Source organism: Gasterosteus aculeatus, chromosome 12 (assembly GCF_964276395.1).
Source record: "Gasterosteus aculeatus chromosome 12, fGasAcu3.hap1.1, whole genome shotgun sequence".
Lineage (NCBI taxonomy): Eukaryota > Metazoa > Chordata > Actinopteri > Perciformes > Gasterosteidae > Gasterosteus > Gasterosteus aculeatus.
In genome coordinates, this window is record NC_135700.1 from 13,628,511 (window position 1) to 13,639,985 (window position 11,475).

The 11,475-nt window shown below is 47.9% G+C and overlaps 1 protein-coding gene across 1 annotated transcript in view; it reads right to left on the reverse strand.

Annotated features, from left to right (window-relative positions):
* Positions 1-127: 127 nt before the first annotated feature.
* gse1b (Gse1 coiled-coil protein b) overlaps positions 128-11,475 on the reverse strand; it is a gene marked incomplete in the record, with an annotated part of 32,697 nt that continues 21,349 nt past the window's right edge. The window contains 13 exon segments of the mRNA XM_078084871.1: positions 128-2,639; positions 2,877-2,980; positions 3,267-3,608; positions 4,326-4,700; positions 4,851-4,964; positions 5,742-6,009; positions 6,099-6,211; positions 6,374-7,011; positions 8,236-8,566; positions 8,875-9,227; positions 9,347-9,514; positions 10,973-11,161; positions 11,343-11,475. Of these exon segments, the coding sequence (XP_077940997.1) occupies positions 2,499-2,639; positions 2,877-2,980; positions 3,267-3,608; positions 4,326-4,700; positions 4,851-4,964; positions 5,742-6,009; positions 6,099-6,211; positions 6,374-7,011; positions 8,236-8,566; positions 8,875-9,227; positions 9,347-9,514; positions 10,973-11,161; positions 11,343-11,475 (3,269 nt within the window).

The following is an 11,475-nucleotide window of genomic DNA, read 5'->3' on the forward strand; positions in this document are numbered from 1 at the left end:
TTTGACCCGTATTAAATATTAAAGCGCAGTTGGAAACCACAGTGAAACATCAGAGGACCAGCTCCGAGACCGGCACCAGTTCAACCCTTCTGCCCCCTCCCAGCACCACAAACAGACAACAGGTTGATTTTTAACATTTTGAAATATTTTATTTTCTTTTTTGTCTGAAATCACAGCCATATATTCATAAATACCTAATTACTACATTCAACAAAGAATATATTACATTACAATGAATTCAAACAAGTACATTTTAAAAACAAGATTTCACAGCATCTAGACATCCTCCGCTGAGTGATGGGGCTATTGCGTGGGCCGGGGACGCAGGCTGAACCGTGGCAGCACCTCTGCATTGCCTTTTCCGCTCTGTAAAAAAAACGACCTCAACCTTTGTATCCACCTGATCCTTTGAACTGGGCCGCATTTATAAAACGGTGTTGTGATTAACTCGGTTCTCAGATGCATTTAGATGAAGGAATTCTGTGTTGGTTCTTGGGTCATGCACACGTTTGAAGAAGTGGGAGACCGACGGTGGCCACTTGAATGTGAAATGGTAATTCCCTGATCACTGGCGTCGTGTGTAGAATGTCCGATAAGAGTACTGCAACTCATTCACGTGCTCCCAGATTCTGGAGGCACTTGTAATTAGCATTCTCTATGGAGGGGGTAGCTGTGCTTCAGTTCTTATGAATTCCAATTCGGCACGTTTTTTTTTTTCTTCACCCTGGAATATGGAAATGTCCCGCTCTCAACACACTGTGTCCCACCAGTATAACTTGTGCAGCCTCTTTAATTCAGAACTATGATCTGCGCACCTCCTTGCTGGCGTGTGGGGTCTTTCATCGGCCAAAAGGCCGAGGCAGCAAGAGTTACAGGATAGAACGTTGTGGCCTACGCAGCGCTGACGGGCTGTAAACGTGTGTGAGGCGAGTCCAATTCAATCCATCTAATTTTGTATGTACTAAAAAAGGCCCCGTTTGAAAACGTCCTTTTGTGATTTCCATTCATTATTTGTACATGTTGGGAACTTTCGATAGGAGTCCTAAAACAACATGGGTAAATGCAGGAAGGAAATGAATGGACGCAAAGTAATCCAGTGGTGGAAGATGGCTGTTCTGATTTAAAAAGGTTTGGCTACCTAATTGCAACTCCATTTAAAATCCCAAAAGCTTCCTTTCTTCATTTTGGCACTGTGTCCTCATGACTGCCGATAAAGGCTTGTAAGGCGTAACGTAATGCAAACCGTCATATTGGTTGAGTCTAACTCGTGATGTCATACACAGGGAAGTGAAAGGTCCAATGGTAGGATAAAGCATCAATAACCAGTTCCATCAGCTGGCTGCTTAAGAGACTCTTCATGTCTTTACAAAATCAAGTATGTCAAATGTCCAAAGTTTAAAAAAAAAAAAAAAGAAATGTCACCGTGGATCTCAACTTGTTTCTGTAAGAGAATATCACAAGCTAACAGCATGAGTTAGTGACCGGAGGAGGGGTTGATGGGCATTAAACCAGAGACGCATGTTGCTGTGAAGGAAGGGGGCAGGACCACGTCTCAGGACCTCCAAGTGAGATCTGCTGAGCTCGGACGCAAGAGGTGGTCGTGGCCGGGTCAGGAGTAAGAGGAGTGTGTTCTGTTTTCTCCCCCCACTCGGTTAAGATGTCTCAAGATGAGCTGTTCTGGCCAGCAGCAGTACAAACACTAAAAGCAAAGCTTTCTTTTCCAACCCCAAAAAAAGCATAAACATAAAAAAATGGCAGGCCTTTTTCTTTGAAAGAACAATGATTAAAGTAATAAAAACATACAAAATCTTTTAAGTCTTCATAGTATTTACAATACAAGGCTGAAGCACCCTTTAAAATTCTTATTCGCAAATTTTCTATTTTGAAATAAAACATTTTCCTTAATTCTTTCTAAAAATGTGCATTTTCTAAGTTCTTCCCTAATTTGAACAGTTCTTTGTTGTGATACAGTACCACCAGGTAGTTCTTCAGCTTTTATTCTTAAGTGCATTTCCAGTTCAAAAGCTCACGTGGCCACAGCGGTAAAATCGGTCCCGGGCCGACCAGAAGCCTTCGAAGCGTCCCGAGTCTCTTGATGACGCCGCTCTCTGGGGGCGGCTGCTCCCTCCATGGCAGGATTGTCTGTGTGGCGGTGAGGGATGCGAGGACTGATGGAGCAAGCGAGCGGGTGGGCGGCGGGGACTGAAGAAGGTGGGACAGGTGTGTGTGTGTGTGTTTGTGTGTGTGTTAACCTCGGGGTTCTCCTGTCCCGTGCACTCTGGGTTGGCTACATTGGCACACGTTAGTGGCTCGTGGTCGTTCCTTCAATGTATGGTCCTGTCTCCTCTGCGTTCATCTTCCGTCCATCCACTCATCCTATCTAGCCAGCCGTATTCTCCTCCGTGGAGACGCGTGGACCCGGCCGTGAAAAATAAACTCTGGGCGTCAGTCTGAAGGTGGAGTAACCCCGGCGGGGCCATCGGGTCGGCGTGTCGGGGTCACCTGGGAGGGTAGCCCTTGTAATGGCCGCCTCTCGGCCAGTGTGTCTGTGGCAGCGTCAAACACTTCCTGAAGTGCTCCAGCTCTGCTTGTAGCTTCTCCCTTTCCACCGCCAGCTTCTGTCTCTGGGACATCAGCTCCTGCGCGAACGGGGACGCAGAGAAGGAGGACTTTAGATAGGAAGTTAAGAGAAATAATGAATGTTACACGGTACCAACACAAGAGTGGGAAATACAAAAATGTCACGGTGCTGTCGTGAATATTACTAAATGTATGAGACGCTTGATCGTTATATTCTTAACGGGGATTACCGAGGCCTATTCATTCATACTGAAGGAGGTGTGTCTGGAGAAGGGAAATGTGTGCGTGCATCTTACCCCCATGCTGTGAGACAGCTGCTCAGCACTCAGGCTGAGGTTGTAGTTCTGAGCTTCTAGTCTTCGACACTGGCTCTGCAGAACTTGTCGTTCCAAAGTTTGCTCTAGGGGACAATAATTGAATAACAGAAGACAGCGAATGAGAAAGTTGGGTATTATAGACAAAAAGAAGAAATAAAAGCAGCAGTATTCAGCTTAGTTTACTACCAAAAGAAAAAGGTAATAAGATACACCTGTGACATTGTGTTTGGAAAATATATAGGGAAATGTTAAATTGTCACCCTATACAACTAGACATTGGCGTCTTTTTGACGGTTTTATGTAACCCACATTCAAAACGGAGTCTGAGACTTTCAGCAGCTTCCCTGCGCGTTCTCTGTAGCTGCTCACCTTCAACGTATTCCTGATAAGCTTCAAATATAGATTCAATCCCCTGCCACTTGGAAGCAGGAGCCTGCTCTTCTTCCTCCTCCTCCTCCTCTTCCTCTGAGTCATCCGGACCAGAGAGGTCCTCCCTCATCCCTGAGGCCTCCCGGTGCGGGGCCACAGAGAAGTGCTGCCCGTTGGGCTGAGGGTGGGCAAGTGAGAGTGGGTGGCCAAATGAATGTGCATTTGAGTTGGATTGCGGATGCGGTTGCGGCGGCCGACCCGGCGCTCCCTGGAGCTCTGGAATGTTGTAGTGGACAGAGGACTCCTGGAGGTGGGACGTCTCCGACATCCCTGTAACTCCACCTGACGGGACAAGAAAAGGAATCAGCTCTAATTCATTTGATGTGTGGTAAAAGGATTGCTTGATTAATCTCGGGGTGGAAATAATTACCATTATCAGTTAACCTGGCACTTATTTTTTTTAATTAACTGAGCAATTGTTTAGTCTATAAATTATCAGAAAATCAGGGCTTCCACCCTTTAGTTTCATTAGAGATTGTGTCCCAGAATATTTCAAAGATGATATAGCACAGGATGGAAGTCTGATTAAAATGACGTACAGTCTACGGCTATAATTTATATATTATATTATCTCCTACGTGCTTAGCAATGACAATCAAACAATAATAATTAATTAAATAAAATAAAAAATGCGACAGTTACCAACCAGAAGTGACTAAAATTAACATTTTGAATGATAATGAAACTTACATTATTGAAAACCTAATGTGTGAACTGCATGCGCAACAGTGTGACCTGTTAATTTATGGCACGAAAACACGTTTTGCTCATCCGACACGTCACATTTGCAGCTTCACACACTATTAATTTAACAAAGCATATTTTTTAAAAGACATGACGGCTCTGCGAAATTGTGATGATAATTCACAGATTTTTCTACGAAAAAGATATGCCACTGGCAGACGTGTAACGAGCAAGTCTTTTTACTGGAAGCTTCCTCAAACGTCCTGCTGCATTTCACAACCATCGCGGACATTTCTACCAACTGATGCTGCTTACCTTTATGTTTCTGCAGAGCCTTCTGAGTGGACTGAAGCACAGATTCGTGGAACTGCTGGGCAAATTCCTCCGGGGTGAAGCTGTCCCAGGGTTTGGTGCGTCCATTGATGCTGTGGGGGCCCTCTTTAGCCTGCAGGGGGTGTGGGGGCCGCAAGCTGTTCAGTAGGCTGGAGCTCCTCTTAGAGGCCGGCCCCTCACTAGGCCCCCGGGCCTTGTCTGGGTAGACAGCTGGAGAAGGAGGTTCCTTTGGTCTTAATGTCTCCCCGAGGGGTTTGAGGTGACCATTGGGGGACGCTGGGCAATGGGAGGAGGGGCTAGAGGGTCTGACACCGTGATGGCCTTCTGAGTCGGAGGGAGGCTGGACGAACGCAGAATCTGCAAGTATTTCAACATATGGGAGTCATGATGAGGTCAAGCTCAACGGCAAGGATGTAAAGCCAGACACATGAAACCAATTCATTATTATCACACACACACACACAATGAGAAAGTGTGCATGTGTGTGTTCATTAGAATGTGTCTCACCAGAAATCTGTGCTGGAGGACTCTTACACAGCGGATGAGGGGCATGCCTGACGGTATCCAAGGTTACGCTCTTCTCTTTAATGGCCTGAAGCAGCTCAACCACCTTTTCATTATCTAGGAGACAGAGAACGAGTTAGTTCAATCTGCGTGTAAGAGAAAATGCGTGTGGGTGTAAATGATCCTGAGCGTGGCCTGACAGTGAGGTCGGCGGTGCGCTGCCAGCTGTAGGCAGCAAACAGTAAATCAGGAGGATTTGTCTCAGATCCCTGTAAGCCCGCTGCTGCCACTCCTCGTTCCGTGTCGCTATGCGAGCGCGTTCAAGTGACTACAAACAGAACCGTGACACAAATCCACCTTTCTAACTGGGGCAACGTACGGCATTAGATCACACACACACACGTCGCTTAAAATACTACTTCATATAATGCGGCGGTTTGAGGATGACACAATCGTTTATGGCCCTTTATGATTTCCTTTAAGGCTGCAGTCAACACATTGAAGCGAAAGCAGGCAGAGCTCAGCTGAAGTGAAGAGTCAGCAAGCTGAGAATGACTACTACTAAAGTGAACATGCAATCAGTCTTCCTGTGAACTGTCAAAGAGGAGAGACGTGACATGCATAGGGATGCTGGTATTGGCATGTAGAGGGATCTGGGTCAACTCTGTGACGTAGTGGTTTCTAACTAGCTTGCTGAGGGCAAATAAAGCATTTTATTTAGTTTTATTGTAATATTGTACCATTGGGGTTAGCTTTATTACAAGAACAATAAGGGAGTTTATTTTACTATATATATATATAATACGTAAAGAATAAATAAGAGGGATTGTTACACACGGTTAAGTCGATTAACCAAAACAATTGATAAGCAATACTATCAATTAATCCTCTTACCTCTCCTCTGATGTATTGTGACGTGGGACAGTTTGAACGTGTTGAGGAAGCGCTTCTTATCCTCCAGCTCTGGTGCTCGGTCCATTTCCTCTGGGGTGAAGCGCGTGCTGAGTTGGGGAGGAGGAGGTGGGGTGCGTTTCGAGTGCGAGAAAGGTGGAGAGGGGCTGCGCTCCCTGAGCCGCCGCCTCCTTTTCCTTCTCTTCTGCTGCACCAGCTCGTCTCGCCGGCCCACCGTGGTCAGGCCGAACGCTCCCAGGAAGTCCACTTTCTGTGCGAGAGACGCAAAAGGAAATCTCACGTCTGGTGACGAGCGCTTGCGGAGAGCAAAGAAAGCGTACGTGTTCGCAGGTGTTTTACCTCTGTGGAGTCATCCAGTTTGAGTGGGGGCTGCTCTGCTACTCTCCTGAGGTGGGCTCTTACCTCCTCCTCGTCACTCTCATCATACGAGTCATCCAGCTCGTAGTAGTAACCTGCACAGCAAGCAAAGAGGTCACCACTGACGCATTGCCAGGTTAGACTGTCTAATAAAGTTGTGTGTGGAATAAACTGAGATGAATTTCTGGATTTCTTTTTTAAAGCATGCAAGCGGCATATGATCAGGCACAGCGCTACAGCGTGCTCAGGCTGTGTACCTTTCTCCCTGGCCTCCCTCCTCCTCTTCTCCTCCAGGTCCAGCTTGCTGACAGGCCTTCGGTGCAGCTGAAGGAATTCGTCAAAAATCAGCATCGTGTCTTGACCCATCCCCACTGTGGCTGCCTGTCCCGTCCCAGGCCCAGGGACCATTCCTAGCCCCTGTCCATGTCTGCTATGCCCCGGGTGACCCTGGAGGTTCTTGAGTCCAGCATTGCTTTTCATGGCTCCCTCCAGTTCATACTGGCTGGACAGGGACAGTGTTGCCCTCTGCTGGCTGAAGAAGGACTGGGTGGACTTTTCCAGATCAGCGAGGAATGTGCTGGGTTCCGGCAGGCCCGGGGGACCTCTCACCGGGGGATACTTCTCCATTGGTCCCCCTTCTCTCCTTCGAGGTCCGTCGTCATATTTGGAGGGCCCCGGGGGCAGGCGACTGAGCTCGTAGTGTCCCATCCCCAAGGGCTCGTGGTTACGTCTGGACTCTGAAGGGGTTTCTATAAGAGACGCGGGGTTCCAGAGGGTGGTGGGAGGGTGGTGTTCACGCAGTGGCTGAAGAGGTTTGGGCGAGATGAGGGGCGGGGGGGCACCTAAGTGGGGGTGGAGGTCCCGGCTTCCTGGTTCGTGGTGATTTGGTACGGATCTGTAGAGATAAAATCGGACAGGGGTCATATTACAAATAGCGTAAAGGCTGCGGTCTCCTCTGAAATACATCAACAGTTACTTCCAATTACACATGCAATACGGAGATACGCCAGAGGCCTATATGCCTATTTCCCTTCATCTCTGTCAGTATGTCAGTGAGGTGGTGTGTGGGCAAAGCAGCGTTATCAAGCCCAGACAGAGTCGCCCAGAGCAGAGTGAGGATGTGGCCAAGACACTCAATGTCCTCCAGATATACAGGCCTGCTTTTGATCGGTTGGCTCCTTGCAGTGTGGCATGAATACACACTCAGGGGGGAGAGAATAAGTGCAGAGAGCAGTAGGAAAAGGCTTCTAACAGTCAAGACAGGCAGAGGAGAAAATGATTGATAGGGACGATGGATTGCCCGAAAACAAATCATCGTCAATGACATGAAGAAGAGAAGAAGTATGTATGTATTTCTGTGTAACGGGGTTGAAATCTGATAGTATTGGAAAATAAATGCCCACAATGAGGAAGAAAGAAAGGCAGATGGCTGATGGACACACTCTCGGGCGTTTACCCAAATCAACCCTGGCAGGATCGCACACTGCATGACCAGTCAAATTAGCTCTGCCTCCCTGTTTGTGTTTGCCTTTCTGTGTGTATGAGTGAGCAAATTTGTGTTATCTGCAATCTGCAGGCTGTGATTCTGCAGTTATACCATTGGGTTACTGATAGCAGACGTGTGCAGCTCTCCTTTTCTACCAGTTTAGAATTAACCACCTCCTCATTTCGGAATTGCACGCAACACATAGGTTAGGCAAGATAGGCACAGTAACAAAGCAGGGCGAGCTTACGCTGAACAGCGTGGAGAGGATCAGCCGAGAATAAGTCTTTGTGTATCTCAGCCATCCCACTCGCAGCAAAACCATGGAGCCCCTCCCCACTACACATGAGAGGGTCAGGTACTTGTCGTCATCATCCTGACCCTACTTTACACCCTGACACGGCTGCCTGTTTGCCTGCATGTCAGGTCCGGCTGCCTGTTTGCCTGCATGTCAGGTCCGGAGGTAAGAATGGACAGCAGCAGCGTCGACGTCCAAGCATGCTTTAAAAACAAACCTCTAAAGCCGGCCAGCTTCCCAGGCTGCAGAACTCGGGACAAAAACGTACATGTGGGTTTGAAATCTCTGCCCGCGTCGGCTGGACTCCAATTACTTTAGTCTATCGAGCGTCGTCTCACCTGTGTGGGTCTGTCCTGTGATCTGGCGCGTCGCCTGGCCGGCCCAGGTCCAGGTGCTGCTCCAGAACCTGCTGGCGGAATTCAGACACCTGGTACTGACGATCCTCTTTTTCCTGCCGCAGCTTACGTTGGCGCGCCAACCACCTCTCCTCTTCATTGGTCCTCTGAGCGATCATCGAGGCCGAGAGCCCCGCCACGACTGCGCTGGATCCCATGTAGAGGCTGTGGCCCGGTATCAGACCAGGGATGGGATGATGCGATTGCACCATTGAAGAGTGGAGTCCTGGCGGCACTGGTTTAGGAGTTGGCGGTGCAGGATCTTTGGTTTTCTCTGTGGAAGTGCAAATATTTAGGGGTAAACCAAATAGTTTTTTTGCATACAAATTCATTGAAAACATGGACAAAAGCACAAAGTTGTACGTTTCGTCTGAACAGCCGTCACACACCCCAAAATATTCAACCTCATCAATCATTGAAAAAGTAGGTACCTCGGGGTCTTTAGCCAAATAGTTTCAGGAATTACAACCACAATTAATTGATAATCATCTATTGTTGCGGATTAAAAACAAGAGTTCATCATTGTTTGAGCTCTAACTGATGTGCTTACAGATTTTAGCTTAAGGAAGCACGGATACATACCTGCCCGATTAGGGGGGAGTCTCTCAGGCTTGGTTCTGTCCTCCTGCCCCCTCATGGAATGCAGCTCAGCCAAATAGTGGCTCTCCATGGCCTTGGATGCCTGCAGCTCCTTTTCCCTCAGCGCCCTCTCCTTCTGCCTCTCCAGCTCCTTCTCCCTTTCTCTCTCCCTCTCCCGTTCTCTCTCTCGCTCCCTCTCCCGCTCCCTCTCTAGCTCCTTCTCCCGTTCTCTCTCCCTCTCTCGTTCCCTCTCCCGTTCTTTCTCCCGCTCAGCCTCCCGCTCCCTCTCCTTGTCACGCTCACGTTCTCGTTCCCGCTCCCTCTCTCTCTGTCGCAGCTCATCCTCTAGCTGGAGCCTAAAAAAAGCAAAGGTGGACAGGGAGGTGGAATTAGAAATAATTCCCGGCACACTGTGGAGGTCTGCTGTGTGCACGCACTTGAGAATGTCCGTGCGTGTGGACTAAGGGGACTTTACCTCTCAGACTGCAGTGCTGACAGGGATTGGTGCGTGAAGTCCCCGGGGTAGCGGACCCCTTGTAGGTGCATGTGAACGGCAGAGGGGTGGATGGGAGGTAAAGCGCCCCCTCCTGGCAGCTGATAGAAAGGTGACCTCAAGGCAGAGAGGCAGAAAGGGTCGTCCATCCTGGGAGAGAGAGAGAGAGAGAGGATTCGGTCACTCTGTGTTACAGCGCAGCATTGACTTTCATTAACCCATGCGCTTCCATCTCCAGGAGAAGCAACATCACCGACTGGGCGTATCTGTCATTTGACCTCAATCACCACGCAGCAGCAAGCGAGTGTTGGTGCACAACTTGTGTGTGTGTGTGTGTGTGTGTGACATCCACTGCACATCCGCTCATTAAATCCATTACAGCGCTGTGTGTGATGGGTGCTGCAGTCCTCTGATCTTGCTGGGTTGACAGACCAAGGGGAAGCTGCCTGTGTCGTAGCCCAAAGCAAAAAGGGTCCTTCTCAGCGCGCAGTCTACATGATCAAACGCAGCATACATTTAAAATGTATGTATTTTTCAACAAACATCGCACATAGATTTGCTGCTGCTTTCTTTCTCTGTAAGATCAACGATACAGAACAAGAAAAAAAACTCATTTAAAAAGTTCCTCGTGAGAGAATGGACCATTCTCAGTAGTAAACAGGATCTTCGCTCAGATGTATGAACAGCTCTGGGATTATTTTATGGTAATTTCTCACAAAGCACACATGAACAAGCTGCAGATATATATAGACTCAAGTGGCCAAACTGGCCATGGCTCTTATAGATGTTCATACTTTATTCACATCCATAACAGAGTAAAGGAAATGGGTTCTTCTATTAACTAGCTTGGTTAAAAAAAAAACTAGAGATAAAATAGATTCCTCTCCTCCTTTGAAAAAAGCAAATGCTGTTTTATTGATCCCCCAAATAATATTAGGTATCCATGAACAAACTGTCAAATGTGGTACGTCTCTCTATTTAATGAGCACTCTAATTTAGCAAGCAATAAAGCATCATTACAGCAGATATGACGGTTAGAAATTACATCAATGCAGCATTTGGCAATAAACAGCGATCAATATGTATTTTTAATCAATCTCTTAAAAGCATTTTGACACAGCTGACCAGGATGTTTTTTTCAAAGAGGCTTCTTAGCAGCAGAAGCCTTGTCAGATGAGTCTATATATATACGGCTGTAATGTATCTGATGTGACAAACCTTCTGTGTTGGAGAATAGGTAACCCATTGCTCAGGGCGAGAATGGAATATTTCATACAATAATCTGCGATTTTGGTTTTAACGAACTTCCTTTCTGTCCTTGATGATGCTGGGTTTGGTTATTATCAGTATTCCGTTGCATTGCTTTTGGTTTACTTTGAACCAGAACGTTTTCCCTTTCTCTCTCTTACACCCTCCCCAAGTAAATACACACAAAACATCAAGACCATCAATATTTTACCTCTGCGGACATGCAAGGTCAGCTCTCGCTAATGTGTTTACTGCAGAGTCTTAACATTAGAAATACTAGTTCACTCACTGGTTTGCACGGTTTGCTCTCAGAGGAAATGGGTGCGAAGTCAACAAAAACAAATTAGCGGAAAGGCAAACCTGTATGGCGTGAAGGAAGGGTGAGGCAAGTAGCTGGGGTGGTAGTACGCAGCTGCGGCAGCCGCAGTGGCGGGGTCCAGGCCCAAGGGCAAGGAGGGCATGCGCAGGGCATCCTCGGTCGTGGCGTAGGGCCGGAAACCACGGAGGTACTCTTCAGGTACATGACCGGGGGGCAACTGTCTGGGCAGACTGAAGCCAAGAGGGGCGAATGAAAGAAAAAGAAAAATAACATGGTTAGTTGGGATTTGTTTTTCATCGAGACAATTGTTGGGTCATACGGCCATGAAGTCTCCATCATACACTTGGAGGAGCGCGTGTACAATCTGCCTTTTAAAGTCCGGCGAAACGGGCGGAGCAGTGAGAGACTCACCTGAGAGGCTGGAACCGTGAATCCTGCATGACAGCGCCGGGGGTGAGACCAAAGGCATAGGGGTTTCCCAGGAGGTGGGCAGGGACTGAGGGGCCACCCTTTTCCTGTGGGAGGTTCCCCTCCCCACCCAGAC